Source organism: Cnephaeus nilssonii, assembly GCF_951640355.1.
Source record: "Cnephaeus nilssonii genome assembly, chromosome: 22".
NCBI classification, from domain to species: Eukaryota; Metazoa; Chordata; class Mammalia; order Chiroptera; family Vespertilionidae; genus Cnephaeus; species Cnephaeus nilssonii.
In genome coordinates this window covers 2,406,971-2,432,394 of record NC_137093.1, presented here as the reverse complement: position 1 = coordinate 2,432,394, position 25,424 = coordinate 2,406,971, and the positions used below count along the sequence as shown (strand labels likewise).

Here is a 25,424-nt window from a genome sequence, read left to right as displayed (position 1 = left end):
AGCATATTACCCTTTTATTATTATAGACTAGAGGCCTGGTGCACGAAATTTGTGCACTGGGGAGGGTGTCCTTCAGCCCAGCCTGCACCCTCTCCAATCTGGGACCCTGTGGGGGATGTCCAACTGCAGGTTTAGGCCTGATCCCAGGATCGGGCCTGCAGTTGGACATTCCTCTCACAATCCGGGACCACTGGCTCCTAACCGCTCCCCTGCCAGCCTGATTGCCACCTAACTGCTCCTCTGCCGGCCTGATGGCCCAACTACCCTCCCCTGCTGGCCTGATCACCCCCAAGGCTTTTATTAATATAGATATGACCCTTCACAGAAAATTTTAGTAACCCTGCTTTACAATAAGGGCTTGATGATTGAATCATTGGGACCAGACACCAAGATTTCCTTTCTTGCCCTAGCTGGTTTGGCTCAGCGGATAGAACGTCGGCCTGCGGACTGAAGGGACCCAGGTTCGATTCCGGCCGGGGGCACGTGCCTGGGTTGTGGGCTCGATCTCCAGAGGGGGGCGTGCAGGAGGCAACCGATCAGTGATTCTCTCTCATCGTTGATGTTTCTATTTCTCTCCCCCTCTCTCTTCCTCTCTAAAATCAATAAAATATATTTAAAAAAATTTCCTTTCTTTGAATAGTGGAGGGAATAATTATCTTGTCTTTAAGTTGCCCTGAAATTAAAATGAGATAATGACTTAGAAAAGTATAAAAGCACCATATAAAGACAACTGTCTTTTTCATGTACTGAAAAGACAATAAAGTGATAAAATGAAAAACACTATTTTTATTCTCCCCCTTCCTTCCTTTACAGCCTTTATTTAAACTTTGAAATTTATAAAACTTTCACTCCAATTTTCATTCAATATTATTTTGTATTGGTTTCAGGTTTTATATTAGTTACAGAATAGTGGTTAGACAATCATATACTTTACAAAGTGTTCCCCGATATTTCCAGTACCCACCTGGCAGCATACCATCATTACAACACTATTGACTATATTCCCTATTTAAGTGACAATGGGTTTACAGGTTCCTTCAATCTTCCTTTTGTGTTGTGTGCCTTTCCTTTTCTTTCTCACTTCTTCCCTCATTTTCCTTATATAGTATCTCAACTGGCCCTCAAAGCTCAGTGAAGGCACCGGGACACGCTTAATCCATTTTACAGACCAGGAAACTGAGGCCAATGCCAGTTGGCTGTGGAACTTGACTCAGTGCACAGGGAGCCCTCAGAGCCATGCTCTCTGCCCTTCCTAAGGGGCAGCCGCCCGGCAAACAGAACAAACCTTCCCGTCAGGCTTCCAAGCCTCTTTCTCGAGCACCTCTTCATCGCGGACACGCCACATTCTTTCCTCTCCCCTGTCCCCGCCCCCATTCTTTACTGCCCCCCTTCTCCGGAGCAGGTGGAAGGCTTCACACTCATCGCCTAGGCATGCTCTGCCATGGGGCAGGGCACCGCGGGCTTGCTTTTGGGTCAAGGCGGGAGCAGGAGTCGCCTCTGAAGTGGGAAGGCCGCCGGGCGAGGCCGGTTAGCAGTGGGAGCTTCTCTGAATCACATCAGTCAGTTGGGTACCCTGCAGTGTGGCACCCCTCCACTGAGGTGGCACCGCCCCTCAACCCCCGCATCAGGGCTGCAGGTCCTTGCCCCTCCCCCTGGACGTCCTTCCATGCCCCTTGATCCCTGACCGGACCCCTCCTCCCCCCCCCCCCACCGCATCTTGGGGCCACTGCAGAACCTCTCTCTCTGCAGGCCAGGCAGATCCCTGCCCGCCGGGCCCCTGCCCCGGCCCGAGCTCCCTCCAGTGCACCCCGCCTCGCCCGGTTTTTGCCTTTGATCTATGGCATTGGTGACAGCACACTCCTAGCAAGCCTGGTACCCAGAGGGGCACAGGGTCAGTTCTTTGCCCAGAATGTTCGAGGTTGCAGTAGCATTTGCAGATGTCGCTCAGCGCCTGCTGGCAAAGGCAGCGCCTGTGTGGGGTGTCCTCATAGAGGGATGGTGAGGTGCTGCTCGGAGCCCCTTGGAACACCCGCCTCCTGGCCAGCCACTTTGCCAGAGCTGTGGCACTCGCCCTGGAGCCGCCCCTCAGGCGGCCCCGCAGTCCTGTTCACAGGCCTCACGGGAGTGGCTAAGCAGGCCCAGCCGTGCCTCCCCAGGGCGGCGATGTTCCCGGGGCCCCACGGGAGTGGCTAGGCAGGCCGGCCTCCCCTCCCCAGGGCGGCGATGTTCCCAGGGCCCCAAGTGCAGGGCTAGGCAGGCCCGCTGCCCCTCCCGGGGCCTGCAATGGACCCGGACCCTGTGGGTGGTGTCTGGCGCTGCCAACACCGCCTCCCCGGGCCTGGATGGACTGGTACCACGTGGTCAGTGTCTGGAGCTGCCTTACCGGCCTCCCCCGGCCCCAGATGGACCCGGACCCCCAGGGGAGGGCCATGGCACTGCCCGCCCCGCCTGCGTATGCAAATTTACCCTCCATCTTTGATGGGTTAATTTGCATACTCACTCCTGATTGGCTTGTGGGCATAGCGTAGGTACGGTCAATTTGCATGCTTCTCTTTTATTAGTGTAGATTAGAGGCCCAGTGCATGAATTCACGATGGGTGGGGTCCCTGGGGTGGCCTGCAGAGATCGGGCCCCAGCTCACGTCCCCCGCTTTGCAGCCCTGCAGCCCCGCCTGGCACCCTGCCTTGGCCTGGCGTGGCCCACTCACCTGCTCCACCATCCCCCACTGTCCCGCTCTCGTTGGGGCCCATCGGGGCTGGCAGCGCCTCCACTGCGGCCTGCTGCCAGCGCTGCATCGCCAACACCTGCCATGTTCCGCCCTGCCCCCTGGTGGTCAGCGCATGTCACAAGGAGCAGTCAAACTCCTGGTAGCACCATCGCCCGAGGGGATAATTTGCACATTAGGCTTTTATTATATAGGATGAGTGTATAATGAGGCCAGGGGTCACCCAAAGCTTTAGTTGCCATAGTTGCCATATTGGATCAAGCTGATCTTCTGCAGATTCTAAGCCATAAACTAGTTGGAGGTTGGTCTTGCTATCTCCTTTATTGTCTTTGTAGCCCTTATTGGCTACAGCTGTTTCACCACATATATCAGAAATACTCACTTCTTGCCTGGCTGGTGTGGCTCAGTGGTTGAGCATCGACCTATGGACCAGGAGGTCTCAGTTTGATTCCCAGTCAGAGCACATGCCGGGTTTCGGGCTTCATCCCCAGTGTGGGATGCCCAGGAGGCAGCCAATCGATGATCCTCTCTCATCACTGATGTTTCTGTCTCTCTCTCCCTCTCTCTGAAGTCAATAATAACACACTAAAACAAACAAAAAAGATGACTCACTTCTTGGCCAGGCTGACTCACCTAATGCTGACAGGGCCTCAGCTGTCTTTCTAGCAGCCTTTGACGTAAGCCTGGAGGGGCTGTTTTCTCCCAGGAGCAGTAATTCAAAGTGTTCTTCCTTACAGAGCCAGCAGCACACGGATGTGAGTAGTGGAGGTGGGGGTAATTCTACCCCTGCCCCCAAGCTGTTTATTTCAATTCAACAGGATATAATCTATTAAGTGCAAGACAGGGAAATAGATCCAAAGACCTAATTATAATTTAGAAAAGGAAGTAGGTACCAAAATAGTTGCTATAATGGAGTCAGGACATGATCATATCAAGACAGACATAAATCAGGGTTACAGGGCTGTGGGTTGTTGAGGGGAATCAGGGCAGAATCATGAAGTGGCCTTTTAGCTGATGGGTTAAACAGTGGTGGCCGGAGGGGCAGCGTTTTTAACCTGTTTTTCCTGGTGCAGAGAAAGGGAAGAAGAAAAAGCCCAGGTCCCTGTGAGAGTGCCCTGCAGAGGGTGGGCCCAGAGCCCGCTGCACACCTGCTTTCCCAGTCCCAACAGCCCACGCGCGCCTCGGGCGTCGGGGGAGCTAGGCTCTCCGGTGGAGTTGGGTCCACGCGGCCTGGGGTGCCTCTCAGCACGCTGGTGCTTGAAGGTGTGTCAGCCAGTTCTGCACTGCACAGGCTCACAGGGAAGGCACATACGAAGCTGATATGTAATTTTCAGGGTGTCACAGAATCCTAGTCCACATCAGAGGAAGGAGATAATCTCCTCATGACCTTCAGCAAACCCTTGTCTGTGGGCAGGACATTTGTTCTGGCATCTGCATAACAATAACCAACTCTCAGGTTCCCTTCACACACCGGCAGGCCTGCGTGCTTTGTTAGACAGTTCCAGAAGTCCTGTTTCTGAGAAGCAAGGCAGGACACCAGGTGAGCAGTGGGCCGGCCTGTGCACTTCACGGTAATGGCACCCAGGTCCCCCACTTGAAAATTTGAAAACAATCCCTCAAGTTGTCTTCTAGAAAGTGCGGACAACAGGGCTGCCTCACGGCTCTGTCACATTACTCCCTCTGGCGCATCACAGCTCCACAGGCCCCGGGCAGCAACAGTGCCCCAGGGGAGGAGGAAGCGGGAGCAAGCCGTGAAGAGCGAGGGCCTGAGCCCCCACCCGTCTTCCGGCCCTGGCGCTCCCTGTCCCGCTGCTCCCGCACCTGAAATACCAGCTTCTCTCCCCTCTTCCCAGGGAGGCATCAGATATGGCAGAGAAAGCCAGGAGACCTGGGTGTGAGTCAACCTGACCACGTCACGTGACCATCCTTTCTGCACCTTCGTTCTCAGAATGTGCGACAGAGGTGTCGGCGATGCCCGCGTTGCCCACTGCAAAGGCTCACGGTGAGATGGAGTCTGTAGGTGACACAGTTAAATGTTATGCATATGCACATCACTGCTGTGCAAAAGGACTATTTCCAGAACCTTCTCTTCGAAATTCAAGAATGAGATTATAAATTGCTTAATCTAAGTTCTGGGTGCATATGTATTTTAAACCTCATAAATTACCCCGGACTTGGCCTTAACTAAAGGAATTTTTGGCAATAGCAGAAGAAATGTAAGGGGGCAGGAATAGAATGCTGGAACCAGCTAGTAGTGTAAGAAATATTACTCATGCCCTGTCAACCACGATGGTTTTGTTCTGAGTAAAGGAGGCACTCTACCTGGCTGGAGCTGACCTGGAGACGCAGCCTTCCTCCCCATTTGGAGCCGCCTGTCACCATGGAAAGATGAGCAACTTGGCTGCAGAAACCGGATTCGCCAGCCCTTTGAAGACCCCAGCCCTTTTTGCACACCCACAGGCCTTTGCAGACCTCCGCCGACTTACCTGTTAACTGATTCCCCAGGTAACCCCAACCCTTCATACACTCAGCCCTTTGACGACCCCTAGCCTTTTGCACATCTGTGAACTGCCCGTTTGCCTACTTTCCTTTGTCCTTCTACCCAGTATAAGCAGCTGCTGACGGTGGGGGCAGAGCAGATTTTTGTGGATAACCTGCTGCTCTCCCAGGCTGCCAGCAGGATTTGGGTCAAGGCTTATAGTGATTCAACCCTGTCTCTGCGTACAAGTCGTGACGGGCAGCCCGGACCCACTGTTTGTCCCGTCACAGGAAGAGCTATTTCTTGGGCAGGAGGGCATGTCTCTCGTCCCCTGGCTGGTGAGCTGAGTGGGAGTCGCTGACTGAAGTGATGTGGAAAGGGAATGAGTCCCCACCTCACCGCTGGAAGGTCCCTTTCCTGGTTCCGGGACTCAGAGTCTAGCTTGGAAAGGAGTGGCGCAGGGCAGTGAGGCAAGAAAAGTTCTGAAATTCAACTACATTGGCCCCTTAACCTTTTGCACTCGGATGTTGAGTGTGACTTGACACGGTTAGCATCGGTAGCAGCTCGTATGTCGAGCCACACTCGACACGTAGTTTCACCGCAGAGGGAAGGGGGATTTTTGTCTATTTTTCCAGTATCTTTTCTTGTTTTCATTAGCATGAAAGGACAAGTAAAATGTAAATGCCGCCTCAACTGATGCCAAAAAAGAAAAAATGAAAAACCGATAACGCATGTGAAATTTATTAGGAAACTAGTACATGATCTTGTTGGAGAATACAGAGATGGTACACTAACTTCCAGGGGTAGATTATTATCCACTAACTTAGAGCAACGTTTAGATGGAAAGCTCCATATAATCACACCTCACCCTAACAAAAAACACAAAGATTGTGTTGTTTGTTCTAACAGAAAAATCAAAGGAGGAAGAAGAGAGACGATTTATATTTGCGAAACATGTGAATGTAAACCAGGTCTTCATGTGGGTGAATGTTTCAAAAAATATCACACCATGAAAAATTATAGAGATTAAAATTACTCTTTGAATGTATCAATAATTTGAAATATAAAAAAATCCAAATAAATAAGTTTGTATGAAAAGAAACTCTCGTTTTTTATTCTACTGCCGCCCTTTGTAAAATCTGGGGTATTTAAAAAATTAAATCCCGAGTAGAATAAAGGAATCGAGAAAAAAGCGAGTGCAAAGGGTTAACCCTCACCACAAGGCAAATGGGGGTGGAGCCCCACTCCCATCATTCATGTTCATACATTCTATGAATATCACGGAGCACCCACCCTGTGCCAGGATTATGCTGGCACTGGGGACATAGACCTGGTCAGACAATCCTGGTGTTGCCCTCCTGCTGCTTGTAGTTTAGGAGGAAGATGAGGCTAAACAGGTAATGTGACCAGAGAGTATCCACAAAGGCAGGGGACCCAGAGCCTCAGCGGCAGGAGGCGTAAGCTGGGCCAGTGAAGGAGGCCTCGTGGAGCCTGAACAGGGGAGAAGGCAGGCCAGGGACTGGAGGAGAGTGAGCAGACACCCCAGCATCTGGGAAGCTCACAAAAGGAGAGAGAACAGAGAGAAGTCCAGTTAGGCTCTGGGGGTCCCCCTGCCCCCCTTCTCTTCGTGGCTGGTCTTGTTGCTATTTTAAACGTGACTCTGTCTGGATAAACACGTGGGACCCTGTGGCCTCGGGGGGATTTTCTCCTACCCTCACCGCCAGCCCCAGCTTAGCCGGGCCCAGGATGGGCAGGAGGACGGAGAAGGGCGTTCAGTCTGACCGTGGCTCAGACCTCCTCATTGCCAGCTGTGAGTCTAGAACTGCATTCCTCTGCTTGTTGTTTCCTCATGATGCAGGGCAGCATCGAGAGCAAGGCCCTGCAGGTTGGCGTAGAGGGGGGTGGTGTACCGCCTTCTGTCTTCACTCCCACCCCAACTTGGATGTTATTTTGGAGGAAGTAGAGGTTTGTTTACGCCCCAGAGATCCGGCTTTGAGGTAGGAGGAACACCCTACACAATTGCACAATTCAGCTCTGACCCGTCCTGAGAGGCCTCTACTGTGGCTGCTCCCATCTTACGCCCAGGAGGGGCCTCGAAGGCGGTGGGGGATGATCAGGGCTCAGATCTCTTTTCATTTCACACAGGAAGAAGCCAATGCCCAGGGGTAACCAGCACAACAATCACGCAGAAACTTGGTTGCAAAATTAGGACTAGAATTCATGTCTCCAATGCCAGCTGCATGCAATACTCCTGTCTGGGGCCTTCACAGTTGGCGCTGCGATTTCAGCTCCCCCCATTTTCTCCTGATACTCTCAGGAATTCCGAGCCATCGTGCCATAGGGAGGGATTAAGATCCTTATTTTGCAAATGAAAAAACAGACCCAGAGAGGTTATTTGGCCAAGTCTCCAAAGTCAGAAAGTGGGCCTTTCTGAGGCAAAACTCAGTGTGCTTTCCACCACGCCTGCGGGTGGACAGAGGCACACGGCTCAGGGTCTGCAGATCACCCGCCTGGAGTGGCTGGGGAGGTAGACAGCGGTCACACAGGAAGGCTTTCCGCCAGTCCATCACCATGACCGCGCATTCTTGCCGGTTCAGAATCACCACCAGCAAGTAGAGGGCCCTTCGCACAAACTGTCCTCTGAACCTCAAGCAGCCAGCAGTCTGGGTGGTCACCGCCCCCCCTCCCTCCGAATCCACGCTCCAGGCAGGTGTTTTCTGCAGGGTCGCTGAGGCCTGCTTTGTAGAGAAGGTTCTCGTGAAGCACACGCCACAAAGCAATGCCTGAGTATCTGTGGGTCTCCCGGCTCCGCCGCGGCCCCGTTCTCCCTTGGCTTGCGTGGCGGCTGCAGGTGTCTTCGCTGCGGGTCTCAGGAGGCCACAGGCCCACTCTTGGGGAGGTGATGCTGACTAGACACGCGGCTCTCCCTGGGGAGGAGCTGGCAGGGGGTGGGCGGCTTCCTCAGAGGATAAGCAGCTTGTGTGGAGGCGAGAACTGGGTGGTTCTGAGGTTGTGCTGAGACGGAGAGAAAAACGGGGAGAAAAGCGGGGACTGCAGAACCTGAGGCAGGACCCCCGCACGTCTGGCACGGGGGCAGGGGAGTGGCAGGAAGCTGGATTAGGGCGGTGGGAAAGGCTCTCTGTCCTGGGCAGGTTGTCACTGGGGGTGCTGGGTGGGGCAGGCAGCTCTGCTTGCTCACTGGGGAGAAGGGTAGGAGTCGAGCTGCTGTGGTTCATTGAGTGTGAGGAGCGTTTGGGAGGAACTGACCAGGCCCTCCTCCCTCTAGACCCAGGGCTCACACAGCTATGGAAGTCACCTCCCGGCAGCCTGCCCCGCTGTCTTCCGCCTCATTCAGAGCCGGGCTCTGGGCTCAGGGCACAGGGCACCACAGGGATCCAGGTCCAGGGCCCAGGGCACCACAGGGATCCAGGTCCAGGGCCCAGGGCACCACAGGGATCCAGGTCCAGGTCCAGGGCAGCAGGATGAAACCACAGTGGATGGGCTGTGGCTATTCCCACAAACCTGCAAAAATTCTCCATCTGGGCTGAGCCTCCGCAGTTGCAGCCGCAGAAGTTTTATCTCCTGAGGTTGAGGGTCTGGCTCTTCAAGCTGAATTTAGGGTTAGTTTGAAGGGCGTACTCCCCATTCCTTGGGTGCCTGCCCCTCCTGCCTCCAGCGGCAAGCCTTACACCCCTGGCTGCAGGCCGAGGGACTGGGTACGCCTGTGCCCACTGCCGCGGAGACTCTCGGGCTCTGCGCTGGCTCTCCTGGAGGGTCGCGAGCCGGCCCCTGCGTGTGGCTGTGGCCACAGGACCTGCTGGGCCCAGAGGAGCTGACCGTTTCCCAGGGGCGGTTTCAGTGGCCGCTCCTGTGCGCTCCGTGTCCTCCGAGCTCATGCTCTTGGGCCAAGGCCCTCACCGGGTCGGTGGGGCTGCCCCCGGGGCCCTGGGGGGGGCGGGGCTGTGCGGTCGCAGAGGAGACGGTGACAGGGCGGCCGGGGCACGACCCCGCGCGGGCAAACACGCCCCGAGGTGGAGCTGGGACTGCGGCGGGGAGGGGCCAGGTGTGTGCGGCGGGAGGGCGCACCCCGCGAGCCTCGCAGCCTCGACCTCCCCGTCCCTCGCGGCCGGACCCCCCACCTCCGCCGGGGGCGCCGCAGGCGCCGGAGGCCGCTGGCGGGAAGGTGCACGCGGGACGCGGCGGCGGCTTCTCACGTGACAGCGCCGCCCGGGAGCGGCGGGGCGGGGGCGGGGCGGCGCGGGGGCGGGGGGCGGGGCCGGGGCCGGGGCGGCCGCGCTCCCGCTCGCGCTGCGCATTCTCTCCGGGCGGCGGCGCCCCCCGCGCAGCGCGAACATGGCGTCCCCGAGCCGCAGGCAGCCGCGCCTCCTCCGCGCCCTGCTCGCCCCGCTGGCCCTGCTCGCGCTGCTGCCGCCGCCGGCTCCGGGCGCGGCGGGGACGCACACGCTGCCCGGCCGCACGCCCCGGGCCCAGGACCGCGGCTTCCTCGTGCTGCGGGCCGACCCGCCGGAGCTGCGGCCGCGGGCGCGCCGGGAGCCGCCGCGCAGGAGACGGAGCGCCGCGCCGCAGCCGGAGCCCATCCAGGTGTACGGACAGGTGAGCCCGCGGCCGGCCCGGCGCCTCCCCGCGGCGCCCACCCCGCGCCCGCCCCGCAGCAGCGGCCCCGCGGGAGCCCTGGCTTGCACTCGTTCCCCCACCCCCCCCGCCCCCAGGAGCACCCCCTCATCTCCCTTCTTCCCGTCGGTTTTAGCAAACGTCTTGCAGGCAGCTGGGTGCGCGTTCCGCAGGGAGAGCTGTGGGCGCGGGAGCGGGGGCGCGGTGCCCTCATTTTGCGTGCGGGCGGGGGTGGGCCTCCTGAGCGGGCACCCGGGGCCGTGCGGGCGAGCAGCCGTGGTTGGCGCAGAAGAGCGCGATGCGGGGATTTCCACTCTGGTTCTGACCGCAGTTTTATTTAGGTGAGCAAACCGCAAAGCGGGCAGCAGACACAGCGCAGGGACACTGTGTGCGTGAGCGTGTGTGTGCGTGTGTGTGTGTGTGTGTGTGTGTAAGCTGCTAATCCACCCCACCTCCCTTCAACACAATTGACTTTATTTTGGATGCGACTATCCCTCATGATCTGAAAGACTGCAAACATGTGTTGAGCATCATTCTGTGATCTATTTGTACCCAGGCAGTGGGGTTATTAGATCATGAATAACAGGAATTTCACTTTCATGGCCAGACTTCATGCTAGAAGTTGCAGACCGAGTGTGTGGGTTAGTATCAGCATTGGAAAGATTGACATCAACAAAACTGGAAGGTCAGGGGGGAGAAAAGGTGAGACCATTGGAGGCAGTAAACAGCACGATTTCTACAGTCAAAATGTCCCCTATTAAAATAACAATTAAAAAATCAGTCTGGATTTTGCCTCTCTTCACCGATTTTTCTTTAGCCATTTCTTCAGGAAATAGAGTTAAACATTCAATCCTTGGAGCCATCAGAGGAAGAACCTTATAAACAAACCATCTCACCCTATTGTGTCATCTGAATTTTCTAAATTAAATAGATTGCAGTGACATTGGCTAACCCTCCTGTGCCATTGTGTTGAGGAAGAAACCAAACCCGGGCAGGTGAAGTGACCAGTCCGAGGTCACAGGGCCCGGGCTGCCTGCCGGAACTTGTGTCTGCGTTGTCTGACTTTGGGGGGCCAAACAGTTGCCCTGACATTATGTGAAGCTTCTTACATGCCTCCTTTTAACTCGTGTGCGTTGGGCTATGAAGGGGGAGGGATGGTGGTGAGGGGGTGGGAGCATTTGACTTCCGCCTGCCGTCAGCCCCGGGACCGTGGTGTGTGCCAGTGGGCAGGTCAGAGCCCCCCCCCACCCCCCCGCCTGAAACGTGTGTGTTGTGAAGTCAGCAAGGTCCGTGCTCTCAGCAGAGATGCCCGCATCCTGATGGAGGGGATGGAGGGGGTGGGAGTGGGGTTCCCTGTTCATTGAGTCTCCCCAGTCAGCTCTGCTGTGGACCTGAGTCAGCTGTCTGGGGGCCTGGAGTGGACGTGGGTGCAGGGGGGCGAGGATGGGGAGCCGTCCCTCCCTGAGCTCAGGTCTGCTGCAGCGATGGTTTAGGTGGAGGGCAGAGCTTTCCGGTCCCAGAAATAAGCACACAGGTGCGCCCCCCCCCCCCCCCCGCCCCCTCGTGTGGTTTGTGAAAGTTCCTTGGGGCAAGGTAACGATGAACTGTGCTCCCAGGGCTCTTACTGCAGCCAGGCAGGTGAGTCCGTTCCGGTTGGAGGACGGAGAGCCCGCGGCCACCACGGAAAGAGGAAGTCCGCCCAGAGCAGGGCCCGGCAGCGCTGCCGTCCCCGCGCAGACTGTCTCCGGGCCCTGCGCTCTGATGCCCGGGTGCGTTTGGGTCGTTAGGGACTGGGCCAGGTGGAAGGAGGAACGCCCTGGTGCTGGGCTTTCTGCCGCGAGGACCCGTGCGGGCCTTCGGCTCCGAGCACAGGGATGGTGGCCGCAGGGGCTGGCACCCTCTGGGCGCTCTGGGGGAGCTCACCTCTGGTCGGAATGCCCTTTCCGGCAAGGGTGACCTTCGGCCTGTGTCCTCGGACAGACCTGGTTTGTAGCTGTCGCTGCCGGTTGTGAAAAGCGCTGCCTTCACTATTGTGAGGTCAGGGTGTGGACTGTAAACCTCAGCCAGGTTCCACTCGGTACCCTTCCCTTTAACTTTTAAACCTAGAATTTCAGAGTTGTCCCATAGTGTTGCTGGAATTGAGTGTGGTTCCATAGAGAGGGGCGTGCAGATGGGGGAGGGAACATTTCATCCTGCTTTCAGAAACCTTACAATTGAAGGAGATAAAGCAGATGTGATAAGGCATGTGACTGTACAAACCGGAACAAGAAAACGTGGGTGCAGTAACTCTTCACAGCTCTACGGCGGGTTGTTTGCTATGGGAGGGCATGGGGGGTGGCGTGATAAGGGGTCAGTGGGCTCCAGTACTCTGTAGGTTCTGACCTCTGACCTTGGATGAGGTTGAGGCTATCTGGTAGCACAGATTCAGGCTGGAAACAGGAGCCCTAGCCCAGTGGTCGGCAAACTCATTAGTCAACAGAGCCAAATACCAACAGGACAACGATTGAAATTTCTTTTGAGAGCCCAGTTTTTTAAACTTAAACTTCTAATGCCACTTCTTCAAAACAGACTCGCCCAGGCCGTGGTGTTTTGTGGAAGAGCCACACTCAAGGGGCCAAAGAGCCGCATGTGGCTCGCGAGCCGCGGTTTGCCGACCACGGCCCTAGGCCACCAGCTCCTGGGAGGAGGGAGGCGGGCTTTGCCGGGGTGCCCTGCACCGGATGGAGACAGGGCTCTGGGTGTAGTCAGTTCTTTTTCTCTGGCTCCACGAACCTATGGAGTTGAGCCCCTTACAAAGGCCAAGTCCAAGAAAAGGGGTTCCGTAATTCTTGCCGCACGGAGTCTCTTCTTGGTTTTACGTCGGCTCCGTGCCTCTGTGCTCGCCTCCTGCCTTCTCCTCTGCCCGCACTGGTCTTCCCATTCCGTCCTTCCACACCCGGCAGCTCCCGAGCCAGGCTCCGAGGGCAGAGCTCTTTGAGCTCAGCCGCAGCCGTACCAGCCTCGCCTTGTGCTGGTGTAACGCTCATCTCCGTGTTTGCTCCGTGCCTGCATCAGCCGTTCCCTCCTCTGTGTCCTGGCACCTGGGGGCCCTTCAGGAATGGGGGTGGGCCTGCTGCACACCTGGGAGAAGACAGCCTGGGTGTAGGCAGCACATCGAGTTCTGGGACGCGTTTCCCAGGAGGGCCCAGTGGAGACGGATGGGGGGTTGGCGCACTTGCCGGGGCGGGCGGCGGTGGAGCCCCGTTCTTCCTGTGCGATCCGGGGTTCTTTAGAGCGATGAGCTGGGGTTCTGTGGCACGGTATCCTCTCTGAGGGGTCCTGTGGTTTGCTAATGTACTGTCCCAGGGAAAAAGCCTTTGGAATGAAGCTCAAAGCCTAACAGGATTTACAGGTTTATTTTCCTGCCAGTGAGTTCTCTCTCATTCCAGGGAGTATTCAGTGTCCTGATTTGAGACTGAAAACCAAGTGTCTGTTACAGCACAAGGTCCTGGGACAAAGAGCCTCCTTTGGGTGGCATTCTGTGAGCTTTAGATCTCTTTGGCGTAGATTCTTGCCCGATACACTTGCCTGGGGAAGAATTGGTTGGTGGGTTCTGAAGTCAGAATGTTTGACCTCATGCTTCTAGAAGATGAGAAGGCAAAGCGTTTGCTGTTTCCAGTTGACTTCCAATAGGTGCAGAGTTGCCGGGCGTGTTGGGTTGGCTCGATAAGGGATGTGACCTTGAAAAACGTCCTGGTTCCATTTGGCATCTCTTCTTGCATGCAGCTCAGTGTCTGGCCACTGCGGAGCTCATTAATTGCTTGCTTGTTTGGGGTATGTGGGTGGGTAGAGGCTTTAAGATGTGGAAAGAATGGGAGGAAGGGGGACAGCGATGGAGAATTAAAGGGATAAAATGAAGAGTCATCCAGGAGAGCCGTTCCCGAGAGATGCAGAGCTCAGAGGTGCAGGACATCAGAATATAGAGATCGTGGCTATTGGTGTGTGTTTTTAAAAAATATATTTTTATTGACTTCACAGGGGAAGGGAGAGGGGGAGAGAGAGAGAAATATCAATGATGAGAGAGAATCATTGGTTGGCTGCCTCCTGCACAGCCCCTACTGGGGATCAGGCCCTTGACCCCCTTGGGCATGTGCCCTTGACCGGACCCTTCGGTCTGCAGGCTGACACTCTGTCCACCGAGCCAGACCAGCTAGGGCTGGATATTGGTCCTAGTTCATGTTGTTTCCAAGAACGCTTTCCTTGTAGGGTGTGGAATGGAGCTGACGGTGTGCTCAATGCGGTGCTTTGGTGCCCGAGACCACGGAAGCAGATCCCAGTAGCAACGAACACTCGGAAGCAAAAGACGGATGTTGTTGGAACAGCTCATTGTCACGTTTTGGTCTGTTTCCCCTTAGAGATGAAAGCCACCTTTGTATTGTTACTGCCTAACAGTCCAGTAATCTGAAGAGATGGCCAAAAAATAAGCTCTTTGCCTTTGGTATGTATTTATTTAGTCTTTAAAACGAAACACACCAATTTACTTTCTAATTAAATTTTGCTTAGACAAGTATTAAAATGAGTTTGCATTTTTGAGCAACTGGTATGTGAAATGGCTGGCATAAACAGAAGCTGGCTTGGAGCTTAGAATTTTTGATAAGTCAGATGCAGATAATTGACTGCATAAAAGTGAATTAAGCTGAGGTATTACCCTGACCTTTTCTCCCTTTTTGAACATTTAGTGGAAACGGAAGGTGGGCTCACTCCGTTTTGGCTTGCCTGTTTGGGAGGAGGACTTTTCCAGAAGCGGTCGGCTGCAGGGGTGAGGCGTTCTCTTTGGTGGTGAGCACAGACCCTCCTGACGATTCTCTGGAACACCAGGATACCCCCCGGCACGTGGCATATTTAGGCCAGCCACACAGAGGCAGAAACCAATTTCCTTCCGTTTAAAATGAGCCACAGTTAATTTCGACCTGATTTACTGGCTTATTGAGCTGCGGACGTTGGGCCTTCATAGACGTGGCATGGGCGGCCTTCGGCATGGAGGCGGTGAGGAGGCCGCTGTAAATCAGAGAGAGTAGGCGGCTGGTGACAGGTCAGGATTTGGGTTTCACTCTGCTATTGTGAAACCCTCAGGTTTTTTTTTTTTTATTGTAATATAGGAATGTGCATTTCTTTTTTGGGGGGAGGGGGTGTGGGGGTTTCCATGAAGATAGGACTTGACAGCGATCACCATAGTGAGTTAGAAAGGTTTACAGAGTCTGTTACCTGTGGGAACCGCTCACCGCAGTGGTCTGTGGCCCCGCTCGGCTGCCAGGAGCTGGGAGACGCCTGGCCGTGATGGAGCTCCCCGCGGAGCACTTGCTTTATTCCTCCTCTGAGGACCTTTTTCCGTTGAATTTTAGGGCGAGGGGAAGAGAGAGGGAAAGACAGAGAGAAACATCCATGTGAGAGAAACGTCGATGGGTTGCCTCCTGCATGACCCCTGGCCAGGGCCCGGGCCGGGGAGGAGCCTACAACCGAGATACGTGTCCTTGACTGGAATCGAACCCGGGACCCTTTGGTCGCAGGCCAATGCTCTGTCCACTGAGCCAAACCGGCCGGGGCCCAGCAGAGGCTTTAGACACCTGTGATGACGGGAACAGTTGGGTCTGGGCCGGCCAGTTGGTGCACTAGCAACATGTGGTGGTTGAGTACTTGGAAAGTGGCTGGTATGATTGAAAAACGGAATTTATTTTATTTCATTTAACTTTATCCGATGTGAATGTAAGCTTAAGTAGCCACGTGCAGCTCTGCCCAGTGCCCGAGGCTGGGGAGCTCTTAGCGGCTGTGGGAGGGCTCCTCCCAGCGGAGGACAGCCCCTGCCCCGGAAGGCCCGGGTCGATCCGGTCGAGGGCACCTACCTCGGCGGCAGGCTCCTCCTGGCCCGGGCCCTGGTCAGGGGCAAGCGCAGGAGCTGCATTTGTCCGACCACAAACGGAGGGAAAGGAGCGGGTTTGGGGTGGCCAGCTCTTCGGGGTATTAGAGTGAGGGCTGTCGTCTACCCGGGTTCTGGGGGCTGCTGCCTGCTAGCCGATGGCGGAGTCGGTCTCTCTCTCCTGGGCAGGGATGCTTCGGGGCTGAGGATGGCACGGGGTGGGGTGTTGGTCTTAGGGGTGCTGTGCACAGCTTCCCCCCCAGCAGGGCCTTGGGCGGTGACAGCTGACGGCTGTGACTCACTTCTGACGGGGCCTCTCGTGGTCTGTGCGGAGATGCTGGGAGACCCGCAGGCCTGTCGAGCCCGGAGAGAGTGGACAGTGGGGCCCCCCCGCCCCCCCCCCCGCCCCCCCCCCCCCCCCCCGTGTGCCCTGGGCTTGTTGCCTGGCTCCGAGCTGGGTCTGTCCTTCCTCTCCGCAGCCCGGACGGCTGGCATGGGGCCGACCACGGGCCTGTCTCCATGGCCGCAGCACCCGCTCCGCCACCCTTCACTCGGCGCCGTGGCCGTGACAGCTGCGGGCTCGCGCTCGGAGCACTGGACCCGCCCCAGGAGTTACCCAGCCCCTTGCAGCAGGTTAGCAACACGCTCCGGATCCTCAGAAAGGCAGGCCGCTGTGCTCAGAGCCCAGACCTGAGCGGCAAACTCAGCAGTAGAGGCGTATGTGTATCGAACGCTCTTCCTGCTCTGGAGGGGCCAACGTGCCGTTTGTGATCCCTCTCCGTTTTGTAAATGAAGAAAGGAACTAACGTGGCTTCTGTTAGTGAGAAGAGAGACCAACCCACTTCCCCCAAATAACTGGCAAGTCAGATGGCTAGCATGGGAAATAAGCGCGGGGTTGAGCCATACGTGGGTCCGGACTGGGATTTTCATGTTAGTTGGTGCCCAGGTGAGAGCCGGTCCACATTGCTGAGCTGCGGAGCTGAGTGGTGTCATGAGGAAACTTTTAACTCTTAGGAAACCTTTGTGCCTGGAAAAACTAGGGGAAAGCTGGGGTGATCTCACTGGATGGGGAGGACAGTGCTGCAAGCAGACTGGGGGGGAAGGCCAGGGTGGGGCCTGTCACTGGGAGGCTTGGCGGGGGGGGGGGGGGGCTGTGAGATGAGCCGTGTGTGAGGCCGAGGGCCAGGTGGTCAGCCCAGGGACCTGCGAGAGCTGCCCTCGGCCTGCCCGTGGGGCCGGGCCGGCTGCCCAGGAGCCGAGAGGAGCCCGCAGTGCAGGGCATGGGACGGAGGGAGGCGGCGAGTGGCCTGTGAAACGCCAGCGTGCTGGGAAGAGACTTGGGATGTTTAAGCCTGTGCTCAGTACGTGAGTAGCACGAGACTCTGCACCTGTGCCCAGAGTTCCCTGACGTTCTCTGGCCGAGCGAGAGATCCGCGGCTAACTGGGCACGTGGCGCTGAGCTCGGCGAGGTGTGCCCTGCTGGGGATGGTCCTGCGGGTAAGGCCTCGCATCGCTGGAGGAGAAGAGTTACGGGGTGGAGGTGGAGAGCTGGACGGAGGTACAAGGCCACGGACACAGGGCAGTGGAGGTGAGCCAGGAGCCAGCGGCGAGGCCGCCCTCCGGGGCAGGGGCGGGGCGCACTGCCTGCTGCTGGGGCTGATGTGCCGCCCTCCACCAGCTGCGCGCTCAGTCGGTAAAGAAGCCCCTGGCGAGGAAAGGTCTGGAGGCCTTCAGTTCTGGGGTGTGATGTTTAGATGCTTCCCCTGGGGGCGAGGAAAGTGCCAGAAGTGAGTGCCACGCTGGGGGGGCTGGAGGTTGGGTTTCTCGGCTCTCTGAGCCCGCTCTGGCGGGAGGCGACCTGAGCTGGGCTTGGCCTGAGCTGAGCTTGCCCCGGGCCCGCAGGGTCCGACCCGCCATTGCTCTCCGCGCCAACCCTGCTGGGCCCAGGGCGCCTTTCTGTGGGGCCGTTCTGTGAAGAATGGCTTGCTTTGCTGTGAAGAATCCACCGTTAACAACCGGGAATAGTGTGTAAGCATTTTGAGGTCCATGACACGTATGTACGGACAGCATCTTGTGATCGGCTGTGCCGTCGGGAAGGTGCAGTAAGTGATCACTGCTCATCTCGGCGGGTCCCGGCGGCTGAGGCGGGGAACGTGCCCTCGCCAGCCTCACGCAGCCAGGAAGGCATCGCGGCCGACCCCGGCCCGGCCGCTGTCCACCGGCACGTTTGCCTCCGTTCCTGTCCGGAGCGAGCTCTGCTTTCAGCCGGGGTCCCCGGCCTTTTTGCTGTAAAAGGGACTCCTTCTCCTTTACAGCACGGAGCTCTCACTTCATGTCACCCTCTGCTCGGTGCTCCTGGCCACGCTGCTTCCTGCTAACTTCCCAGATGTGACAAGTCCCAGCCCTCCTGGCTCCTGGCTCCTGGCTCCTGGCGCTGCTCTGCCCCTCCCCCACGCCCGCTGTTTTCCTCATTCCCAGCTTGGAGTCTGCTAAATATTTATGAGGGAAAGGGGGTGAGGTAGCAGAGCCAAAGAGGAGAGTCTGGGAAAGTCCATGTTCCGGAACCTTCCTAAAGAGCTCCTAGAAGTAGCTTGTGGTTCGTAGGTGAACCCTCACTTAACACTAGCGCTGGCCCAGGTGCTCGCAGCCGGTTAGCACGGGGTGGGATGGGGTGGGGTGGGGTGCCTGCCCTGGCCTGGGGTTTGATGCAGGGGCACCGCCCGCGCTGTCTGTCTGTGGCTCAACTTCACCTGCGGAATGCGGGAGGCGGAATGCGGGAGGCGGCGGGTGCTCCCCTGAGCCTGTCGTCTTACCAACGGGTCCCTGGAGGGCGGTTATTTTCATGACACAGTCCTTCCACAGGTTCCTTTCAGTGGGAGCCCCTCTCCCGGAGCACAGAGCTGTTTGCGAATGACAGTGGGCTCACGGAGGACGCGCACACGGAAGTGGGTGCACGTAGATTCTGCTGCCGGCATCGTAAGTCAGCGAGAACAGCTCATAGCCCTTCGGGTAAAGGGAACACAGGGTTATCTCCTTAACTACAATCATGAGCTCGTTTTCCCCCTAAAAGGAGACCATGATTTTAGTTAAGGCGATTGTAGTGAAATGCCAAGTTTTTAAGCCCAAGGTCCTCACCTGTGAGATGGGCAGCCACATTTATCAGCAAAGCAGGTACTGAGTTCCGTGGGCGAAGGGTCTCAAGTAAACACCAGGAGTGAGTGAGCAAACACAGGAGGTGCCGCGAGCAGGGCGGTGTGAGGCAGCTCTCACCTGGACTCGGCCTCCCTCAGGGTGGGCTCCAGGGAGGCTGGCGAGCTCACTAAACAGAACAGTCTTTTTTAAAAACCTATTTTTAAAATTGATTTCAGAGAGGAAGGGAGAGTGAGAGAGAGAGAGAGAGCTAGAAACATCAATGATGAGGGAGGATCACGGACTGGCTGCCTCCTGCACGCCCCACACTGGGGACCGAGTCTGCAACCCAGGCATGTGCCCTGACTGGGAATCGAACCGTTGATCTCCTGGTTCTTAGGTCGACGCTCAACCACTGAGCCACGCTGGGGCTCGGAGGGCCATTTGCACGCCTAGCATTTAGGTCATGCAAACGGGTGGTTGGAGAAAGCCTTGTTATTCTTGGACCTCAGGACTGGCTCTGGCTTCCTCGGGCCTGTCCTGAAGTCCAGGGACTTGCCACCGCTGTCCTTGCCGCCGCCGCAGGGACAGGACACCCGCTGCATGTTTCGCTGTCCGCGGTGCGTTTTAAAGAGGCCGCTTTGTGTCTCGCTGGCAGTGAGGCAGAGGAGGGAGCCAGGCGGCCTGCTTGCCCCCAGGCTGTGTTCTGGGAAGAAGCTGTGTCGGGGTGACGAGGATGAGGGCTGTGGTGACTTTGGGTTTGGCCAATTTGAAAGAGTTGATGGCAGAAGAAGTGAACAGAGACGAGAGGGGACCCATTCCGTGTTCTGGCTAAGCCTCAATGACTGCACTGCGGTTTTATTGTAAGTTTCTCAGTACCGTCAGATTTGCAACACTCATTTCCCCCGGAAGGACTCGGTGTACTTTCGACAGGTGAGAAATGGTTCAAGAGCCCCAGTGGCCCTGGCTGGTTTGGCTCAGTGGATAGTGTTGGCCTGGGACTGAAGGGTCCTGGGTTCGATTTTGGTCAAGGGCACGTGCCTGAGTTGCGAGCTCGATCCCCAGTAGACTACGTGCAGGAGGCAGCTGATGAGTGATTCTCTCTCATCATTGATGTTTCTATCCCTCTCTCCCTCTCCCTTCCTCTCTAAAATAAATAAAAAACGTGTTAAAAAGAAAGAGCCCCAGTGGGTGCCTGGCACCTAGTGGGCCTCATTGGGTGTGCGGTCAGGAGGGGAAGCGTGAGCAGTCAGCCTTCACACCGCTTTTGTCCTCTTTCACTGCGACAGCCCAGGGCGCGGGGCTGGGGACCATCTACCGCTCCGGATGCCCGGGCACGCGGTGGCCGGGAGCCAGCGATGGCGAGGTGTCAGCGTGGGTGGTGACTGCTGTGACTGGCGGTGGACTCTGCCTCCCGGCCCGAGGCCGTCCCCAGGGGGACGGGGACTGGGCCCGGGAGCCAGGCCTGCAGGCTGCTGGGCTCTGCAGCGCGGCTGACGGGGGTGCCCCGTGGCCTTGGCAGGACCGGCCCTCAGCCTGCTTCCCCGGACTCCGTCCGCTGCGTCGCTGGGTGGTTTGAAGGATCCACGGGAGATGAGAGAAGCCGTTCCTCAGAGGGGCGCTCCTCGGTACTGGATCAGCACGTGAGCCGTTTCTGTTCTCCCTAGGTCATAAATAGAGCCTTTAAAAATGGAGTTGAGTTGCACATGACCACTTTGAAGAGCACAATTCAGTAGCGTTTAGGACATTCACAGTGTTGCGCAGCCACCGCCTCTGTCCAGTCCTAAACCTTTTCATCCAGAACAAACGCTTTCCCGGTGAAGTCACTGCCTGTGCCCCAGCCTGTGGCAGCCCCAGGATGCCGTCCCTCGCCATGGGCCTCCCCGTCCTGGGCAGTTCACGTAAACACTACCATGCAGTACCGGAGCTTCTGTGTCTAAATAGGGGTTTGAGGGTTCCCACGCTGGGCTTGGATCAGGAGATGATAGAGTTTTAACAGCTCCCCAAAGACAGCTGCCCCGTGAGGAGTCTTCTGCCGGCCTCAGGGGAAGTCCCGGGTCCTGCCAGTAGGAGGGGGTGTGGGCCAGATCCATTGCTCCCCAGGTAAACTGCGTAGGAGACGTGCAGGGCGTCTCTCTGAAAATACTGGTTCCTGGGCTCCAGTCATGGGGTTCTGAATGAGTGGGTCCGGGCTGATTCTGCAGCCATGTTCGGGACCTCTGGACCAGGTGACCTGTGCGGCTTGATCTCCCCTCCTCAGCCACCCGTAGGCCTAGCGGAGGCCTGAAGCGCCCCGGATGCCTCCCGGCGATTGTGCGTGACGTGGCTTCTGTGCACAGGACTCCTGAGCTGCGATGGTGCTGTGCTTGCCTCTAGGGGCGGCATTGGGCCCTCCCCGCTGCCTGTACAGCTCCAGGCCCCTGTCTCAGCATCAAGTGCCGGCTGCGCCCTGTGAGCTGGAGATTGCAGGGGCGTGTGCTGTCTGCCTGGGGTTGCTGTGATAATTGACTGCACATCAAGGCTACCTCCCTGCGAAAGCCACCGCCCACCCTCCCCTTCTGGCTGTGGGACCTGAGTGAGCAGGTGGTCTGGAGGCCTCAGCTGCTGAGGGAGGCCTTAGGAGAGCCGGCGGGGGGGCGGGCGCGGGGAGGGCAGTCCCTGGGGAGGGAGAAGGAATCATACAAATCCCAACCACCAGGAAGGGAGGGACCTGTCCATGTTCTTCAGGTGTCACTGCTGGCGGCTGCCCCGGGGGTGGGTTCCTGCTCACTGTCCGTGGCGAGCATCTCCACTTCCTTTTTCCCCTGGGCAGGGCAGGAGTGGGGGCGGGGGCAGGGGCAGGAGTGGGGCCGGGGGCAGGAGTGGGGGCGGGGGCAGGGGCAGGAGTGGGGCAGGGGCAGGAGTGGGGGCGGGGGCAGGGGCAGGAGTGGGGGCAGGGGCAGGAGTGGGGGCAGGGGAGATGGGGGGGGAGGCAGGGGAGGCCAGAGAACAACGCGGGTCTTCGCTGCCTGCCTGCCTGCCACCTCCCCTCTCCTCAGTGGCTTCAGGGTGCCCGACTCCTGTGGCTGACGATGGGCTTGTGCCGGGGGCTGGGCACCTGGAGGATTAGGTGACTCAGGCAGAGGCTGGTGGCTCAGCAGGGACTTCCTCACCAGGCGCTGCCCTGCTGACAGGTTGCCAGGGGGAGGAGCTCAGCTGTGGGTGTGCGTTGCCCAGTGGCCGGGATAAGCGTTTCTTGCCAGCGATTTCTTTCCTCCCTGCTGGGCTGAGCTTTCCAGTCTGTTAGGAATAAAAGGGACACGTGATAAATGAGGATCATTTTTATTGGCTGGTTTTTATTGTGTGCGTGTGTTTTTTCCTTTAATCTTTATTGTTGAAAGTATTGCGTAGGCCCTCCTTTCCCCCCATTAACCCCTTCCAGCCCACTCCCTCCCCCCGGCCCTCACCACCCCCGTGTCTGTGTCCACGGGTTAGGCACATGTGCACACAAGTTCCGTGGTCCATCTCTCCACCCACTGAAAGTGACGTTTGACAAGACCTCACCGCGCCGCCGGGCTTCCTTTGGGACGCGCCCTTGGAGGGTCCGATGTCCTTGTCCTTTGCGCCCCCACTCCCCCTTCAGGATTGGGGGAGGCCCCTGAATCTCACGCTCTGAGTAGAAAGGCTCAGCACGTCCTGTTCAGACCTCTTTCCCACTCTGGTGGCTGCTGGCCTTGTGGCCGGGCAGAGGCACTTGGTGGTCACCTCCAGAGGGACTGTTCCTAGGAGTCCCAAGTCGAACCTTGGTGGGCGTTCCCATCCCAGACCCCCATGAGCTTGGACGGTTGTTCTAGGCCACATCCTTCATTGTGCAGATGTCTGCGTACTTCTCTGGTGTTACCCTCTGGTTCTAAGGGGGTGGGGGTGTCTTTGGAGGGAGACTTTGGGCCTGAGACTAGGCTCCTGATCCCCAGATTCTTCAGAGGCGAGGGCTGGAGGAGAGAAGGGAAGGGAAGGCCGTGGGGATTCTCTTGGATCCTTTCTCGCTGTGCATTTCGGGTTAAAAGATGTACTTATTTCTATTCTTACGTACTGGTTTCGGGGGTGCAGCTTAGTGGTTAGACAGCCATATGCTTTACCTAGTGTCCCCTCGATAGTCCCCGCGCCCGCCTGGCTCCGTCACGGTTACCACAGTATTACTGACCGGATTTCCTAAGCTTTACTGTCTTCCCGGGACTGTTTGGCAGCTGCCACGTGGTGCTTCTTGTCCCTTCCCCTCTGTCACCCAGAGCTCTGAGCCCCCCAACCACCAGTTCTCTCTGTAGCCGAGTCTGTTTCAGTTCCATTTGGTCATTTATTTGTTCCTTTGATCACGTAAGTAAATGAGGCCACACAGTATTTGTCTTCCCTGACTGACTTCCCTCGGCATAGTTCTCTCTGGGAGCAGATGGTGAGGTGTCGCTCTCTGCGGCTGAGCCATGGCTGCCGTGTGTGCCCGTGTCCGGGGTGGGCGCTCGGCGGCCCCCAGCGTGGCTGCTGTCCCCGCAGGTTCTCCCGCAGCGCCTCGGCTGCTTCGGGGCCGTCCCCAGAGGGGACTCGCTGGGCGGTAAGGCTACTTATTTCTACTTTTTATTCACGTTTCTCTGTGGATGCCTGGACTTCCCTGAGCAGGAACATTTTGGAATTGACATATTTTCCTAAAACGGGTCCTTTTCATCTATTTCCCAAGAGTTTGGATGCAGGCGCGTAGCACCCGGAGCAGAGTGTTCCGGTGAGCCGCCTCCACGGCTGGCGCAGGGGCTGCTCTCCCGCCTGGGGTGTCCGAGAGCTTCCACGGTAGGGGGTGTGGGGGGTGTAGGGGGTGTGGGGGGTGTGGGGGGCGTGGGGGGCGTGGGGGGCGTGGGGGGCGTGGGGGGCGTGGGGGGTGTAGGGGGCGTAGGGCGAGGAGTGGGGGAAGGCCCTGCGAGGGAGGTTCCGCTGGAGCTTTGAGGGAAGCCTCCGAAGGCAGGCCGCAGGGCCGCGTTGGGCGGCGGTCAGGGCCGTGGGGTGATGTGCAGGCCGCAGGGGCCGCGTTGGGCGGCGGTCAGGGCCGTGGGGGGATGTGCAGGCCGCAGGGGCCGCGTTGGGCGGCGGTCAGGGCCGTGGGGGGATGTGCAGGCCGCAGGGGCCGCGTTGGGCGGCGGTCAGGGCCGTGGGGGGATGTGCAGGCCGGAGGGGCCGCGTTGGGCGGCGGTCAGGGCCGTGGGGGGATGTGCAGGCCGCAGGGGCCGCGTTGGGCGGCGGTCAGGGCCGTGGGGGGATGTGCAGGCCGCAGGGGCCGCGTTGGGCGGCGGTCAGGGCCGTGGGGGGATGTGCAGGCCGCAGGGGCCGCGTTGGGCGGCGGTCAGGGCCGTGGGGGGATGTGCAGGCCGCAGGGGCCGCGTTGGGCGGCGGTCAGGGCCGTGGGGGGATGTGCAGGCCGCAGGGGCCGCGTTGGGCGGCGGTCAGGGCCGTGGGGGGATGTGCAGGCCGGAGGGGCCGCGTTGGGCGGCGGTCAGGGCCGTGGTGGGATGTGCAGGCCGGAGGGGCCGCGTTGGGCGGCGGTCAGGGCCGTGGGGGGATGTGCAGGCCGCAGGGGCCGCGTTGGGCGGCGGTCAGGGCCGTGGGGGGATGTGTAGGCCGCAGGGGTGCGTTGGGCGGCGGTCAGGGCCGTGGTGGGATGTGCAGGCCGCAGGGGTGCGTTGGGCGGCGGTCAGGGCCGTGGTGGGATGTGCAGGCCGCAGGGCCGCGTTGGGCGGCGGTCAGGGCCGTGGTGGGATGTGCAGGCCGCAGGGGTGCGTTGGGCGGCGGTCAGGGCCGTGGTGGGATGTGCAGGCCGCAGGGCCGCGTTGGGCAGCGGTCAGGGCCGTGGGGGGATGTGCAGGCCGCAGGGGTGCGTTGGGCGGCTGTCAGGGCCGTGGGGGGATGTGCAGGCCGCAGGGGCCGCGTTGGGCGGCGGTCAGGGCCGTGGTGGGATGTGCAGGCCGCAGGGGTGCGTTGGGCGGCGGTCAGGGCCGTGGTGGGATGTGCAGGCCGCAGGGCCGCGTTGGGCGGCGGTCAGGGCCGTGGGGGGATGTGCAGGCCGGAGGGGTGCGTTGGGCGGCGGTCAGGGCCGTGGTGGGATGTGCAGGCCGGAGGGGTGCGTTGGGCGGCGGTCAGGGCCGTGGGGGGATGTGCAGGTCGCAGGGGTGCGTTGGGCGGCGGTCAGGGCCGTGGTGGGATGTGCAGGCCGCAGGGGTGCGTTGGGCGGCGGTCAGGGCCGTGGGGGGATGTGCAGGCCGCAGGGGCCGCGTTGGGCGGCGGTCAGGGCCGTGGTGGGATGTGCAGGCCGCAGGGGTGCGTTGGGCGGCGGTCAGGGCCGTGGGGGGATGTGCAGGCCGGAGGGGCCGCGTTGGGCGGCGGTCAGGGCCATGGTGGGATGTGCAGGCCGGAGGGCCGCGTTGGGCGGCGGTCAGGGCTGTGGTGGGATGTGCAGGCCGCAGGGGTGCGTTGGGCGGCGGTCAGGGCTGTGGTGGGATGTGCAGGCCGGAGGGGCCGCGTTGGGCGGCGGTCAGGGCCGTGGGGGGATG

General features: G+C 58.8%; 1 protein-coding gene across 1 annotated transcript in view; it reads left to right on the top strand.

Moving 5' to 3' along the window:
- The first annotated feature begins 9,538 nt into the window (after positions 1 to 9,538).
- SORL1 (sortilin related receptor 1) overlaps positions 9,539 to 25,424 on the top strand; it is a 158,224-nt gene continuing 142,338 nt past the window's right edge. The window contains exon 1 of the mRNA XM_079762235.1: positions 9,539 to 9,818. Coding sequence (XP_079618361.1) covers positions 9,558 to 9,818 — 261 coding nt within the window. The 5' untranslated portion in view covers positions 9,539 to 9,557. The remainder of the gene's footprint in view (positions 9,819 to 25,424) is intronic.